This window comes from Pristiophorus japonicus, chromosome 9, assembly GCF_044704955.1.
Source record: "Pristiophorus japonicus isolate sPriJap1 chromosome 9, sPriJap1.hap1, whole genome shotgun sequence".
NCBI lineage: Eukaryota > Metazoa > Chordata > Chondrichthyes > Pristiophoridae > Pristiophorus > Pristiophorus japonicus.
The window spans coordinates 61,512,470-61,530,128 of NC_091985.1; the positions used below are offsets into that span (position 1 = coordinate 61,512,470).

The following is a 17,659-nucleotide window of genomic DNA, read 5'->3' on the forward strand; positions in this document are numbered from 1 at the left end:
TGGGAAATTGCTGGAGTCCATTATTAAGGAAGCAGTAGGACATTTGGGAAAGCATAATATAGTCAAGCAGAGTCAACATGGTTTTATGAAATTGAAATCATATTTGACAAATTTGCTGGAGTTGTTTGAGGATGTAACGAGCGGGGTGGATAAGGGGCAACCAGTAGGTGTAGTGTATTTGGATTTCCAGAAGGCATTCGATAAGGTGCCAATAAAAGATTACTGCACAAGAGAAGAGCTCACGGGGTTGGGGGTAATATATTAGCATGGCTAGAGGATTGGCTAACTAACAGAAATCAGAGAGTTGGGATGCTGTTGGCACACTGAAGGCGGTGTTGGACTTCGTCATCGATGTCTGTCCTTGTTGACTGTCGGCTCCCAAGGTATGGAAAGTGGGCCACATTGTCCAAGGTCTCATCATGGATCTTGATAGTTGGGGGGTAGTACTGTATATGGTGGGGGCAGGTTGGTGGAGAACCTTTGTCTTACGGATATTTAATGCAAGGCCCAGAATCTCATATGCTTCATTGAAGGTGTCAACGATGGATTGGATTTCAACCTCCAAGTGTGCACAAATACAAGCGTCGTCTGCATACTGTAATTTAATGACAGAGGTTGGAACGACCTTGGATCTGGACTGGAGGCGACAGAGGTTGAACAATTTCTAGTCTGTCCTTTAGTTCAGCTCCACTCCAGCAGGGAGCTTGTTTAAGGTGAGATGGAGCATTGCAGCGAGGAAGATTAAGAAGAGCGTTGATGCGATGACACAGCCTTGCTTGATACCATTCTGCACATGTATTGGGTCTGTGATGGATCTGTTGGTCAGGATCACGGCCTGCATGTCATCGTGAAGCAGGCGGAGGATGGTGACAAATTTTTGAGGGCATCCGAATTTGAGAAGGACACTCAATCCCTCACGGTCAACAGAGTCAAAGACCTTTGTGAGGTCAAAGGCGGCCATGTACAGAGGTTGGTGCTGCTCCCTACACTTTTCTTAGATTTGACAGAGACAGTGAAAGGAAGGAGGGAAGGAATGAATACAAGGTAAGGTTTGTGATAGGGTGGAAGGCATTAAATGATTAAATGACAAAAGAGATGATGGTGCAAGGCAATAGGGAATGATAATGGGACATTAAAGAAACAAAAGATGGGTCTAGAGAAGCTGTAAATGGGAACAGAGTCATTACCAGCACCTGATGTCTGAAAAAAATGGGAGAAGTGGTTATGATCTGAATTTGTTAAACTCGATGGCGAGTCTGGGAGGATTGTAAACTGCCTAATTAAAAGATGAGGTGCTATTCATCGAGCTTCTGTTGAGCTTCATTAGTACCATGTAGGAGGCCACGGTCAGAATGGGAGTCGGATAGAGAATTAAAATGGGAAATGACCAGAAGCTCAGGGTCACACTTGTGGATTGGATGGACGTGTTCAGCAAAGCGATTACTCAATCTGCGTTTGGTCTCCCCAATGCAGAGGAGACTACCTCGTGAGTAGTGAATACAGTATACTAATTTGTTCAATATTTACAAGTTTAACAAATATCACTTTTTTTTCACTGCGGTTTTAAGTGTGAAATTTTTTATGCAAGTACACTTGGTCATTTTTTTTTGCTGGCATTTCTGTAAAGCACAGTAGTGTGATCAGGTTACAGATTTTGTTCTTTAGAAGGGTTTTGTCCACATTTTGTGCTACATACAGTCTACTCCTTTCAACTTAAACTCCTCAATTCAAATGATTTGATAATTTGAATTCTTCTTTTGTATGACAGCTTGAAATATCGATATCCAAGTTTGTCATCTACTCTATGGACTCTGGTGATATGGAGTGAATAGATGCTTAATGAGCAAGGTTCACAAGATGCTCCATGGTTTGAATAACCTCTCCACTGTCGCACATTGGGCCATCATCCTCCTTCCGTTGGGACAGGAAGATGACAACCTTTACATGGTCCTTTCTGTTAAGTGTTCCAGCATGACTACTGCAAAAAAACTGGACGGTCTGACCTCCTCTTACCAGAAAAAGCAAATTAATTCATCAAATAATTTGGAACTGACACTTTTCCTAATTCGTGGATCAGCTGCTTCAAAAACCACCACACACTCAAGTTCAGGTCCACATAAGGGCAACTGGCATTTCCAAAGAAAACATTGATAACTGGGTGCATGATGAAATCCCTTAACTTTCATCTTGTTAAAATCCCAAAGATATCCTTAATGCTGATGAAACAGTTGTTTCTTACAAGAGGCACCCAAGAAGAATGCTAGCCGTGTCAACAAAACATTCTCAAGTGGGGAAAAAAGCTAAACCGTGTATTTTTTAAGCATGGTTTATTAGCAAACTTTATGGACGAATTTGTTCTTGGAATAATCACTGAATATTTAGAGAAATAACTGAACTTTGTGTTGTGTAGCTTGTATAGGACTCAAGTTTCAATGAACAACTCAAATTTATATGGTGCCTTTAATGAATAAAAACATTCCGACACAGTTGATGCTTATGAATGAATGTTGAACAAAGACAGAGATTAGAAAATGGGGTGGAAAGCTTGTCGGAACTGATTGGTATCAAGAACATTTTTAAAGCTGGGTAGAGAGGTAGAGAGGTGGAGAAGTGGAGAGGTCTAGAGAGGGAGCTCCAAAGAGCAGAAATAATGCAATTGAAGGCTATACCACCAATGGTCAGGTAAAGGGAGGGAGGGATGAATAGAAGGCCAGAATCGGAAGAGTAGAGTGTTCAAGAGGATTTATAGGGTTAGACGGGCTTGCAGTAATAGAATGGGCCAAGTCTGGTGAGTTTGATGGACAAGGACAAGGATTTTAGATTTAACACATGCTAAAAAGAGCACCAATGTCGATCAGCAAGGACAGGGTCAATGGATGAATGATTAGTGCCGGACTGGACACAGCATTGGAGCTTTGGGCAAGTTGAAGTTTACAAAGGGAGGATTGGAGTAATCGGCTTAGAAACTCGAATGCGTCCAGAAAAGGACGAGCAGGGGGTGAATTTTTAGGCCATTGAGTTTGAAAATGACTAAAACATGGTTTCAGCACCAGAGGTGCTGAGGTAAAGACAGTGACAGGCAACGTCGCTGAGGTGGAACCAAGCAATCCTAGTGATGGACAGGAGCATATGCATTTCAATGTGCTTTGATATATTAAAATGATTCAGTGTTCTTGTAGTGTTTTGCTGTGCCTTTTCATTAATATTGCATAATTCAAACTATTGGATAATTGATTTTTTTTAAGCAAAGCAACTTCAAATTAACAATTGACTGTAATACTAAGGTGAAGTAATAATAGTTACAGTTCTGTCCATTTGTGGGAGTACTTTGAGAGCATGAATTAAGAGTATTGTTTTTTTTAAATATATTGGCTTAACTGCAATTTTTGATATTGCATCTTTGTACCAGCTAAAAAAGATCTGTAACAATATTGTTGACGAATAAAGAAACCCAAGTCTCCAATTCAACAAGCACCTACATACTAATCTGCACCAAAGTAACTATGGATGTAACTGGAGACCCAATCCAACAATATGTCCAGCCTTCACTGAGTATATACACTACTATAACTGCTACCAGACTCTTTCCTTGAACAACAAATTTTTCTTTTGTAAGATTAATAGTTCTTTTGATAATATATCATTCTAACTTTGACAATTAAGACTTTGAACATTATGTACTCATGAACAGTTATAATAACAATCGGTATTCAAAATCCTTATTCATCATCTGGAACATGTTTCACAAATAATCACCAGGAATCTCAAAATTGAACAATAAAATAAAATACACTTATAGCCTAATATGGAATGAAGTTTGAGAATCTAAATGTAGCTCAACTGATTTACTAGAGCGTCCCTGTTCAACATCTGCTGTATAGTTCAGTAACACAATATGCATACATAACCCAAAATGCAGTATTTTCTAATCATTGCTCAGTTACAAATTATTGCTCAGTTATAAATCATCACAAAACTGAAGATGATTTAAAAAAAAATAAACTAGTAAATTTAAATGAGAAGAAAATGCATTATAATTGTTTAGGATGTCGTACAATTACCATAGCAAAACTGAACACACCAAAACCACAAACATTATGATTTGCTGACAACAAAAGGATACCAATCAACATTACAGCACAATCGAGCAGAAACCAGAGAATAAATAGATTAATAGAAGATGGGCCATCACTGGATCAATAAATTCATATCGTAGGAAGCACAAGTTAATTCACGAGGGGGGAAAGGTGGGGGAACTGCCCGGGGGCAGGTTTCAGTCCCAGTGGGTTAAGGGGTCACAGCAGGTCAGGATTGCATTTCAATCTTGGGCAGGGGCTGGAAGATCGAGGTGGTGCCCACAGATTTTTTTTTTTAAAACAGGGGAACACTATTCAAGCACGGGGGTTCTGAACAATTCAGGCACACATTTCACTTTCACCGAGGTGAATCAGGCCCTCATTTTGGTCTCTGGGGAGAGCCCGGGGCGCAGGCTAATCGGTTTAAAATGGCTGCTTTGGCTTGTATTACATGGAGCAAAGGAATGATTTCCAACTGAGTATTACCATCCTTCAAAAGTTCCAGGGGTCGATCAGCAAGGATACAGTACTTCCAACAGTTTCAGTGATGGTCAGGAAATATATATATCTGAAAACGTGCATATATACACACTTTCACATCATACACAATTATGAATTCTGCTCTGAACCTAGAACCAAAATAAAATATGCCAATCAATTTGTTCACAAAAGTACAAAAAGAGAATTGTTTTTTTCAGAAATAATTCAGGATTGAGATATTGCAGCACCCTCTGCTGTTTTACTATCACACTACAAAGGGGCCAAGTTTCGGCCCGAGTTGCTCCTGCTTTTTTGGAGCAACTGGTTTAGAATGGAGTATCTTAGAAACTGCAATTCTCGGCATTTAGTTTGCTCCAGTTCTAGTCAGTTAGAACAGTTTCAGTTTGGAACAGATTTTTTTTTTTTAAAAGGGGGCGCGTCCGGCCACTTACGCCCGTTTTGAAAGTTTAGGCAGTGAAAACTTACTCCAAACTAACTTAGAATGGAGTAAGTGTAGATTTTTGTACGCTCAGAAAAACCTTGTCTACACTTAGAAAATCAGGCGTAGGTTACAAATCAGGCGTAGGGAATGGGGGGGGGGGGGGTTTAAAGGGAAGTTTACAAACATTAAACACTTCAGTTTTACAAAAAGAACCATCATCAATAATAAATGATAACTACAATAAATCAACCAATAAATCAATCAAAAAAAATTAATAAAAAATAATTTTTTTTAAAAAATCAATAAATAAAACATTTTCTACTTACTGACTGCAGCACCGGGAGCCCTCCAACAGCGTGCTGGGACGCCGCCGCCACCACCCCCCCTATGTCTCTGCTCTGTCAGTGTCTCTACCTCTGTCTGTCAGTGTCTGTGTTTCTGACAGCGAGGAGGGGGGGGTGTGGAGAGGAGGGGGTGGAGAGGAGGGGGTGGAGAGGGTGGGGGAAGGGGTTGCGGGGGGAGGGGGAGGGGGGAGGAAAGAGAAGGGAGAGAGGGGAGGGGGGGGAGAAAAGGAAGAGAAGGGGAGAGGGGGGAGAGAGAGAAGGGAGGGAGGGAGAGATGAGGGAGGGAGGGAGAGATGAGGGAGGGAGGGAGAGATGAGGGAGGGAGGGAAGAGAAGGGAGGGAGGGAAGAGAAGGAAGGGGGGGAAGAAAAGGGAGGGGGGGGAAGAGAAGGGAGGGGGGGGAAGAGAAGGGAGGGGGGGGAAGAGAAGGGAGGGGGGGAAGAGAAGGGAGGGGGGGGAAGAGAAGGGAGGGGGGGGGAAGAGAAGGGAGGGGGGGGGAAGAGAAGGGAGGGGGGGGAAGAGAAGGGAGGGGGGGGAAGAGAAGGGAGGGGGGGAAGAGAAGGGAGGGGGGGGAAGAGAAGGGAGGGGGGGGAAGAGAAGGGAGGGGGGGAAGAGAAGGGAGGGGGGGGAAGAGAAGGGAGGGGGGGAAGAGAAGGGAGGGGGGGGAAGAGAAGGGAGGGGGGAAGAGAAGGGAGGGGGGGAAGAGAAGGGAGGGGGGGAAGAGAAGGGAGGGGGGGGAAGAGAAGGGAGGGGGGGAAGAGAAGGGAGGGGGGGGAAGAGAAGGGAGGGGGGGAAGAGAAGGGAGGGGGGGGAAGAGAAGGGAGGGGGGGGAAGAGAAGGGAGGGGGGGGAAGAGAAGGGAGGGGGGGGAAGAGAAGGGAGGGGGGGGAAGAGAAGGGAGGGGGGGGAAGAGAAGGGAGGGGGGGAAGAGAAGGGAGGGGGGGGAAGAGAAGGGAGGGGGGGAAGAGAAGGAGGCGGGAAGAGAAGGGAGGGGAGGGAAGAGAAGGGAGGGGGGGAAGAGAAGGGCGGGAAGAGAAGGGGGGGGGGAAGAGAAGGGAGGGGTGGAAGAGAAGGGAGTGGGGGGAAGAGAAGGGAGTGGGGGGAAGAGAAGGGAGGGGGGGGAAGAGAAGGGAGGGGGGGGGAAGAGAAGGGAGGGGGGGGGAAGAGAAGGGAGGGGGGGGGGAAGAGAGGGAGGGGGGGGAAGAGAAGGGAGGGGGGGGAAGAGAAGGGAGGGGGGGGAAGAGAAGGGAGGGGGGGGAAGAGAAGGGAGGTGGGGGGAAAGAGAGAAGAGGGAGGCTAAACAGGCTGGGCCCAAGACTTCGAGCTTAGACTTACTGGATTGACAGGTTGGTGGTGTCGGGTCTGGGAGGAGCGTGGGTTTGGGTGTTGGTCGGTCAGGGGGAGGTCGGGAGCGGAGGTCGGACGGTCGGGGGGGCGGTCGGGGGCACAGGTCGGTCGTGGGGGGGGGGGGTCGGGAGCGGAGGTCGGTCGTGGGGCGCGGGGTCGGGAGCGGAGGTCGGTCGGGGGGAAAGTCGGGAGCAGAGATCGGGGTCGGGGGGGGCGGGGTGGGGGTCGGTCAGTCGAGGGGGAGGGGGCACGGTCGGGAGCGGAGGTTGGTCGGGGGGGAAGTCGGGAGCGAAGATCTGGAGCGGGGGGTCGGGAGCAGGAGTTAAGTCGGGTCGGATCCCGGTACGGAGGAAGCAGGAGCTGGGCGTGGGAGGCAGCCTTGTCGACGCAGCCCGTGAGGCCATTCGGTCAGGGCTAGGGACTGCGTTCTTCAGGCCCCTCCCACACAGTTTTGGGCGCCTGGAGCTACTGCACATGCGCGCCCACTGTAGGCGCACCTGTGCAGAGGTCCTGGCACTGTTTTCAGCGCAGGTACCTGGCTCCGCCCCCCACAGCTCGTGCTGCACCTCGCCCAGCTCCAGAGGGCCTGCAGGGAGCCGGAGAATAGGCAAGTTTTTTTTAGGCGCACTTTGTGGTGCGAAAAACGGGCGTCCAGGTCGGGCCTGCGCCGTTCTAGGCGCGGCCTGAAACTTGGGCCCAAAGACCTGGCCACAGAAACCATCTTTTAAATGGTAAACACCGTAGCATCAATCTATCTGTATGATGCAACAGTTTAAACCAAGAAACTAGATTCCTGAACCACTGCCAGGATACAGGATTTACACAGAAATTGTCTAAAACATTCTCATATCTCACAAAGGAGTTTTACCCCATTTTGTCAGTTGCTCATGCATTTTGAATGATCCCACAATATTTATAGTTCAACTTCACATCCGGTAAGTAAACTTAATACTGTATTCTACATGTCGATCAAACTATAATCTACAATTGACATACAGATACAACCTCCGCAGTCCGGAAAGCTCAGGACCGAGGAGCATTCTATTTTTTCCGGATTACGGAACAGAAGTCCCGAATCCAGAAACCGCTGGGCCAAGTTTCGGGTATTTCTGGATTTCAGAGACAAAATCCGAAGTCCCGAATCCGGAAACCCCTGGACCGAGTTTTGTGTAGGCGACTGACAAGCTGAAACACCTCTAGATTAGGTTACAAATAGATGGACTACCGTCTCACTTCAAGTGACAGTATCGCGGGTTTCTGGCCAATAACCAGCTCCTCAACACCTCTGGAACCAAGCCTCAGAAAAGATCAGCACTTTTGGACGTCTTTAAATCATGAAAGCCACAATATAAATGCAAGTCGTTCTTTCTTTTCAGGAGGATAGGAAAAGATTTGGGGTGGTGGGGGGAAATGGCGACAGTAATTGTACAGTGTTATGTAAGAGTTCTAGTTGAGTTGAAGTGAGTTTAATTTGATCAAGAGGAATTTGGCTATATTGATGTGGGCTGATTATAGAGAGGGATCGTCCGGTGTGGGCTGATTATACAGAGAAGGATCGTCCGGTGTGGGCTGATTATACAGAGAGGGATCACCCGCCCGGTGTGGGCTGATTATACAGAGAGGGATCGCTCCCCGGTGTGGGCTGATTATACAGAGAGGGATCGTCCGGTGTGGGCTGATTATACAGAGAGGGATCGTCCGGTGTGGGCTGATTATACAGAGAGGGATCGCCCGGTGTGGGCTGATTATACAGAGAGGGATCGCCCGGTGTGGGCTGATTATACAGAGAGGGATCGTTCCGCGGTGTGGGCTGATTATACAGAGAGGGATCGTCCGGTGTGGGCTGATTATACAGAGAGGGATCGTCCGGTGTGGGCTGATTATACAGAGAGGGATCGCCCGGTGTGGGCTGATTATACAGAGAGGGATCGCCCGGTGTGGGCTGATTATACAGAGAGGGATCGTCCGGTGTGGGCTGATTATACAGAGAGGGATCGTCCGGTGTGGGCTGATTATACAGAGAGGGATCGTCCGGTGTGGGCTGATTATACAGAGAGGGATCGTCCGGTGTGGGCTGATTATACAGAGAAGGATTGTCTGGTGTGGGCTGATTATACAGAGTGGGATCGCCCGCCCGGTGTGGGCTGATTATACAGAGAGGGATCGCCCGCCCGGTGTGGGCTGATTATACAGAGAGGGATCATCCGGTGTGGGCTGATTATACAGAGAGGGATCGCCCGCCCGGTGTGGGCTGATTATACAGAGAGGGACTGCATCGCCCGGTGTGGGCTGATTATGCAGAGAGGGATCGTCCGGTGTGGGCTGATTATACAGAGAGGGATCGTCCGTCCAGTGTGGGCTGATGATACAGAGAGGGACTGCATCGCCCGGTGTGGGCTGATTATACAGAGAGGGACTGCATCGCCCGGTGTGGGCTGATTATGCAGAGAGGGATCGTCCGGTGTGGGCTGATTATACAGAGAGGGACTGCATCGCCCGGTGTGAGCTGATTATACAGAGAGGGATCGCCCGCCCGGTGTGATCTGATTATGCAGAGAGGCGGCGTTAAAAAAAAAGTCCGTTTTTGGAACAGATTTCCGAATTCCGGAGGTCGACTCGTGCGATCTAGACAATGTCCGTTTTTTGATACATTCCAGTTTTTAAGATTTAGGATTAAGTTTTTGGATTTAGGAAGCTCTACCTGTACAAGCAACTCACACAGTTGCAGTATATAGAACACTGCCTTACTTTGATTAAGAATGTATTCAATAATGTTCAATGATTGAGACCATTCGTTCAGCTGCCTGTCGCTTCCCCTCCCTTCCCTGTGCCAAACTTCCTCCAAGCTTTCCTGCCTCCCCCCTCCACAAGCTCATCTTGTCCATGAGACCCACATCCTGCTCCCTCGACCCTATTCCAACCAAATTGACGACCACCCAACTTTCATTCCTGGCCCCCATGTTAGCCGATATTGTTAATGGTTCTCTATCCTCAATTAGTGTTCCCCCCTCCCCCACCCTTCAAATCTGTCATCATCACCCTTCTCCTCAAAAAAACACCCTTGACCCCTCTGTTCTTGCAAAATACTACTTCATCACCAACCTCCCTTTTCTCCCCAAAGTCCTTGAAAGCATTGCCTCCTCCCAAATCCGTGCCCATCTTTCCCAGAACACCATCCCTCCAATCAGGTTTCCACCTCTGCCACAGTACTGAAACAGCCCTCAAAGTCACAAGTGACATCCTATGTGACTGTGACTATGGTAAACTATCCCTCCTTGCGTTTTTTGAACTGTCTGCAGCCTCTGACACCGCTGACCACACCATCCTCCTCCAACGCCTCTCCTCCATCATCCAGCTGGGTTGGGTGGGACTACACTTGCCTGGTTCCATTCTTATCCATCCAGAGAATCACCTGCAATGGATTCTCTCGCCGCTCCCGCAACATTACCTCTCGAGTCCCCCAAAGATCTATACTTGGCCCTCTCCTATTTCTCATCTACATGCTGACCCTCAGCGACATCATCCGAAAACGCAAGGTCAGGTTCCACATGCACGATGACGACACCCAGCACTACCTCACTGTCACCTCTATCGATCCCTCCATTGTCTCAAATTTGTCACATTGCTCGTCAGACATCCAGTACTGGATCTCCAGAAATTTCCTCCAACTTAAAAATTGGGAAGACTGACATTGTCTTCGGTCCCTGCCACAAACTCCATCCCTCTCCCAGACAGCTGTCTGAAGCTGAACCAGACTGCTCAGAATCTTGGGTGTCATATATGACCCAGAGATGAGATTCTGACCACAGATCCACGCCATCAACAAGACTGCCGACTTACAACTCTGCCCTTGCCTCAGCTCATGTACTGCTGAAATACTCATCCCATGCCTTTGTTACATCTAGACTTGACTATTCCAAAGCCATCCTTGCCAGCCTCCCATCTTCCACCCTCCATAAACTTGAGCTCATCCAAAACTCTGCCTGTATCCTAACTCACACCAAGTCCCATTCATTTATCACCCCTGTGCTTGCTGAATTACATTGGCTTCTGATCCAGCAACGCCTCAATTTTAAAATTCACATTTCCTTGCATTGGAGGCAGTTTAGAGAAGGTTCACGAGGTTGATTCCTGAGATGAAGGGGTTGTCTTATGAAGAAAGATTGAGCAGGTGGGCTGATACTCATTGGACTTTAGAAGAATGAGAGGTGATCTTATTGAAACGTATAAGATTCTGAGGGGGCTTGACAGGGTCGATGCAGAATGTTTCCCATCTTGGGGGAATCTAGAACTCGGGAGCATAGTTTCAGAATAAGGAATCACCCATTTAAAACGGAAATGAGGAGAAATTTCTTCTCTCAGAGGGTCGTGAATCTTTGGAATTCTCTACCCCAGAAAGCTGTGGAGGCTGGGTCATTGAATATATTTACGGTGGAGTTAGATTTTTGAACAATAAGGGAGATAAGGGTTATGGGGAACGGGCGGGGAAGTGGAGTTGAGGCCAAGATCAGATCAGCCATGATCTTATTGAATGGCGGAACAGGCTCGAGGGGCCAAATGGCCTACTCCTGCTCCTATTTTTTATGCTGTTTTCAAATCCCTCTATGACCTCACCCCTCTCTATGTCTGTAATCCTCTCCAGCCCTACAACCCTTTGAGATCTCTGCACTCCTCCCATTCTGGTCTCTTGAGCACCCCCGAATTTAATCGCTCCACCATTGACGACCATGCTTTCAGCTGGCTAGGGCCCTATTCTCTGGAATTCCCTACAACCTCTGCACCTCTCTCTCCTCCTTTAAGATCCTCCTTAAAACTTACCTCTTTGACCAAGCTATTGGTCACCTGTCGTAATATCTCATGCGGCTCGGTTTGACAATGCTCATGAACTGCCTTAGGATGTTTTACTATGTTAAAGACACTATATAAATGAAAGTTGTTGTTGTTAACAACTGTTTACTGGTGCTTCCCAGCTAAAACCAGATATGTCAACACTATAACGACAATTTACTACTATAGCAAGATCAGCAACTTACGGCATAAATGTCTCCATTTTGCACAACAATCTCATCATTGCGAACTTACTCCAAAATGTCCTTGATTTTTAATTGAAATAAACTGCAACAAGCACAGTGGCGATTCTATGGCTGTGCGGCCAATACTCAATGTTTGCTACTCGAAGATTTTGGTACTTGCAAGTGGAGAAGGGTCAGATGTGTATTCACTTTGGGTTCATTTTGCAGCAGCACATCTGAGGAACACAGGAACAGGAGTCGGCCATTCAGCCCCTCAAGTTTGCTCCGGCATTCATTTAGATCATGTCTGATCTGCACCTCAATTCCAATTACCCGCTTTTGGCATCCTTTGATAGATACCCTTACCTAACAAAGTTCTATCTATCTCAATCTTGATAGCTTCAATTGTACCATCGTCAAGTTGCTGGAGATATATCACCAACAATGTCTCTGCAAGATCCTGCAAATCCCCTGGGAGGACAGATGCACCAACATCAGTGTCCTCACCCAGGTTAGCATCCCCAGCATTGAAGCACGAACCACACTCAATCAGCTTTGCTGGGCAGGCCACTTAGTTTGCATGCCAGACAAGAGATTCCCCACTCAATTTGCTCTACGCGGAGCTCCTTCATAGCAACCGAGCCAAAGGTGGGCAGCGGAAAGTTAAAAGGATACCCTCAAAGCCTCCCTGGTGAAGTGCAACATCCCCACTGACGCCTGGGAGACTCTGGCCGAAGACCGCCCTAGGTGGAGAAAGTGCATCCGGGTGGGCACTGAGCTCTTTGAATCTTAACGCTGCGAGCGTGAAGGTCAGGCACAGGCAGCGGAAGGAGCGGGCGGCAAATCAGTCCCACCCCCGCCTTCCCCCGACAAATATCTGTCCCACTTGTGACAGGGTCTGTGGCTCTCGTATTGAACTGTTCAGCCACCAAAGAACCCACTTTAGTAGTGGAAGCAAGTCTTCCTCGAATCCGAGGGAGTGCCTATGATGATGATGTACCATCGTCCACAACCTTTTAGGAAGAGTTTTCCAAATTTCTACTACTCTTTTTGTGAAAAATTGCTTCCACATTTCATTCTAGATCTTGTCATGTGAAGCTTTTTCCACCTCTCGTGTGTTGAAGTGCAGTTACTTTAAGACATTCCCATTCACTAAATGTAAAAGCATCCTGAAATTCTCATTTTTTTTAAATTCAGAATTAACAATACAGAATTTGATTGGAATGCTTATTTCTTATAATTAATTAGATTGCAAGAGAGTATGCAGTTAATCCTTTAATTGAGTGACAAAGGCATTCTACTTATTTTAGTGTTAGTTTCCTTTTACATTTGGGTTGGTGCTAGGATCAGACTAGTGAACTTTGCTAGTTATGTCTCAGTTATGTCTCAATTGCTATGTAAAAGCTGTTGATTGCTATTTTACATATTTTCTCAGATTTCCAGCTTACTGTAGCTTATAGTACTGCTCAGAGACTCACTTGGCTCAGTTGATATCACTGACGAGTCAGATGATTATGGGTTCAAGCCCAAGTCAAGGATTTGACATTATAATTCAGCTGGCACTTCCATGCAATATTGCTGCGCTGTCGGATCTGCCGTCATTCAGGTGAAACATTAATACCAATTGAAGAAAGCAAGGAGCTCTCAGTATCTTGGCCAACTTTCACCCCTCAACCAACACTGCCAAAACCGGATTAATTGGTCATTAATTTGCTTTTAGTGAGGCTTTGCTCCGAGCTTTGTTGGCTGCAGTTAATGCACTTTAAATGTAAATTAATTGGTTGTGAAATACTTTGAACATCCAGAGGACATGAAAGGGAATGCAAGTGGTCTGGGCCGTACCTTCAGCTGCCTAGGCCCTTATCTCTGGAATTCCCTCCCTAAACCTCTTCGCCTTGCTCTCCTCCTTTAAGATGCTCGTCACCCATCAGGTTAACCTACCAGGTAAATAAGGCCTCCAAAAAAAAAACAAGCACTAGGATTTATTTCTAGAAGGATCGAATTGAAAAGTAAAGAAATTAGGCTAAACTTGTATCAAACCTTGATTAGACCATACTGGTGTACAGTTCCGGTTGCCACATTTCCTGCACTTCTGTTTTCATTTCAGATTTTCTAGCATTTGCAGTTGTATTTTCTTTCTATTTGTACCAAAATTACTTGCTTTAGTTAATAAACAGTTTTTCCAATATTATTTTACTGTGTCTTTTATAATCTGAACTGGAGGATAAACTTCAACTCCATTTACTTTTCCATCTCTCTAGTATAATGTCACACTTCTATGTCATCTCAGATCTTCCCCTTTTTAAACATTATTACCTGAAGGTTAAAAATGAATAATCTGAACAACAGAGCCAGCCAACATCATTCCCTATAGTGAGACCACTCCATCTCAAAGACTACTGCCTTTCCAACAATACAGAAGGTTTTCTTGTAATTAATTCATATATGAAATAATAAACTGATGGTATTGCAGGTCCCATAATGCAAAATTCAATGACCTTCAGGTGCTTTAATGCCAGTATATTGAACCGACAAAGGTAAGAAAAGCATTAAAAATAGCTATAGTGAGAAATTAAAGACAGCCTTTTGGATAACAGTTCTTTCTGTCTGACAACACCCTCATTACTAGTGGAACCACATAAAATGCTCTGGTCTCCTTAGAATACATCTATGCTCAGATATAGTAATCTAATCTCTTAAAATGAAATTGCACCTTTCAAGTTTCAATTCAATAGTTCACTACTTAAACTAATTCACCTAGAAATATCCTTTAATTTCAGTCCAAATGTGTTTGGAAAGTCACAACTCCCATCTTGAAGCTTGTACATTATGCTTTACTGTTCCTGAAAAATGATTTTTGGTTAAGTTTTGCTTTATGGTATCTCTGACTTAGTTTTCGACTCTTTTCAACAAAGACTCAATCACGCTTGTATAGAAATTTCTATGGAGTACATAAAAGGCTTCATCAAATGTGACAAGTAGCCTATGCAAGATATCCTGTCCACGTTTTATTTTTGGAAACTGAAACCATCTTCCAAACACAGATGATTTGTGGAGCTTAAAGGCTTGTGGCTAGAGCTGACTACAATTAACAAACCTATCAACACCCTCATAATGCAATGTTCTAAAAGTTCTTAGGCACAGAAACTTAGTAACTCAGCAATACTATGGACATTTGAGCAACAAGGATTTAGAGTACAGTATATAAGTTACAAATTAGCACAATTATTTCTATTAGCGAAAGAATATCACCAAGTTTCATACAGTGTAAAAAAGAAATTAAAAGGAGGAAGTTACCTCGGAAAAACAAAAGTTACATTTTGATTTTGAAAAAAAATTGGAGCCATGATTTCCCTGAGCACGAGACACTCTACATTATTATAATGAACTCATGAAATTTGCGCTATTACCTAAAAAATTATATTTTAAAAAATCTCACCATCTATGAAATCCAAGAGTGATTTCCTAATCCATAGACTACATAGTTCAGATGGAGGCAGTAGAGTTCAAAGTTGTACTACAGCGTAAAACAATTCGAATACTTTTGTGTACAAGCTCTAAGCTGCTGTCTACTTTTCATCAATTAAAAATTCTGTTGCCATCAGATGTTATGTTTTGATAATCAAATTGCTATTTTAACAGAGGCTTTTTCACTACACCAGCTGCTAAAGTTTGTGTTGGACAATAATCCTCTCACAAACTGCCATGAGTGCCCGGGTAAGTACAAAACACTTGTTTTGTTAATTTTGTACAACAGTGCAGTAAGCTGGGCTTCAGGCACACTCCTACACTTGGAAACGATAGAAAATAGGTGGAATAAATAAACTTCCCTAGTTGTCTACAGGATTTATTTTTAATTGGAAACGTGCACTTCAGTAGAATGCCTAACATTTCAAGCAGGCTTCAGCTGAGGTTAGAGGATCTGCTTACAATGCACAATCATTAGGGATGAATAATCTGACTAAACTTGCCACAGACAAATTTATTTGCAAGAGAACATACATGCAGGTTTCCAGATTACACCGACAAGCTACATTACCCTATTTTCCATTGGTTTTGAGATAAGAAAGCTCTTCCTCCCAACCCCTCTACCGGACGCAACCATGATACTCAGTTGAAAATGGTTCCAAATAGATTAAATAAAACATATCCTTACCACAATTGCTGGAGGGAAAATATAGCTGCGTAGCCATTGAATCAGATTTTTTTTTAAACTATCTAATTTCAAAGAAAAAAATCCAATGAAACTTCTGGCCGTTTACAACAGCTGCCTATGTTTATTCAACTCCAGTTCACTGTTTAGCAATTATAAAGGTAGAGTCTCCCTGAAACATTTGACAGTTGAGTAACTGGGACGAGTTGCACAGAAAAGGAACAAAGGTTAAAATGAATGAGTGAAAAGTAGGCTAACAGAGGTGTGGCAACTGGAACCTGACTGGGCTACGTCATGCAATTAGGACTTTGGCAAACAAAGTTTCCTGTATTCAAAATTACAGATAGACTTAACCTTTGTTACAGCAGGAGCCAATCAAATTGATTTATACTAAAGGCCACTGCTGGCAAGAGATGGCAGTACCACAACCACTTACAGTAAATGAATATATTACATACTGTAAAGCAGTGGCTGCAGTCTTATCAGACACAGTACTGCAGTGATCTGCACTGGGTCAGGTGCTAGTTCTTAAAGCACAAAGCAAAATAAAATCAATGTTTACTTATAACAATTACTATGTTTAAAATGAATAGCCTATTTTGTATTTGAGGGATTAAATTTCATTCAGAATCTCTAGCAAAGTTTGCTTAAATAAACTATAGTGGTTAGCAAACTAAAGCTTTTAGCTTTAATTTGTATGCCATTGTAATAATCAGAAGCTTTACCAAAAGAAGTACAGCAGTTCCTTTTCTTATAAAAACACTAACCTCGTTTTCAGAAACTTTTGTCACCCCTTTCCAAATTCCACTTCCTTAAACATTCCTTCTGCTGTGAGGACAGGGTTGGTTATTGACACTGCCCACAGAAATGGTTAATAATGAATACTGTACATCATATAGGCCTGGAATTTGCAGTAAGAATAATGGTGAGGCTATCAGCGCTCACCGTTATTAACGAACAAATCGGACAGCAACTTCCAGCAGCCGTACATGCACAGTTAACTCAGAAATCAAGAAGTTGCTGTCTGATTTGCCCTGCTCTGCTAGCTACAAGCTTCGCTACACCGATACCTCACCAAGAGATTCAGCTTTCATAATCACATTAAGGGCATGAAGTTGTGGTACTTAGCCACTAGATACCCACTAAACATGCCAGAAAAGGTTAGAGCTTGTCCATTCAAGTACAAATAAATTTTTAACAGCATGATAAGTTTTAATTACGACTAAACAACCTCCCTGGCTGTGAAAATTCACTTTTACAAGTATAGAGTCTTATTTTTTCAAGTTTTAATTATTGTTGGAGTTTTAAAAAAAAGTTTTAATGGCTTTTTCTTTGTCTCTTAGCTTTCTCTGTTAATCCCATCTTTCTTTCCCTCTCTTTATTTAGCTTTCTGTACATGATTTTACACCGAATTAAATATTCTAATTTACACTTCCTGGTTTAGACTCTGTGGGCTAGAAATTGCATTGCGCCCCATTTGAGGTGATAATTTTTGCGGTAGCCCAAAAGTATTGTCGGATGGTACGCAAGTGAAGCCGACGCAAACTTCCCGTTTAGCGCTCCAGGAAGGAAGTGGAGCACTAAATCAAGCACTACCACTTCCCTTGGAGCGCTAAAGCCGGCAAGAGGGGCGGTAGCGGTGCAGTGCTGCACAATGTCCAGTGCAGCACTGCCAGGATCCAAGGCTCCTTAAATGGAAGGGCCATTGCTGCAGGCTCTGCATTATAATAAGAACATTAGAAGTAGGAACAGGAGTAGGCCATCTAGCCCCTCGAGCCTGCTTCGCCATTCAACAAGATCATGGCTG

At 44.5% G+C, this 17,659-nt stretch overlaps 1 protein-coding gene across 3 annotated transcripts in view; it reads right to left on the reverse strand.

The window, feature by feature from the left end:
- LOC139273066 (echinoderm microtubule-associated protein-like 4) overlaps positions 1-17,659 on the reverse strand; it is a 417,356-nt gene that overhangs the window by 285,613 nt on the left and 114,084 nt on the right. The window contains exon 1 of one of the 3 annotated variants that reach the window (XM_070889380.1): positions 15,856-16,039. The exons of the other annotated variants lie outside the window; for them this stretch is intronic. Within the exon in view, the coding sequence (XP_070745481.1) occupies positions 15,856-15,892 (37 nt within the window). The 5' untranslated portion in view covers positions 15,893-16,039. Of the gene's footprint in view, positions 1-15,855; positions 16,040-17,659 lie in introns of those variants that run through there. 3 annotated transcript variants of the gene reach the window in all.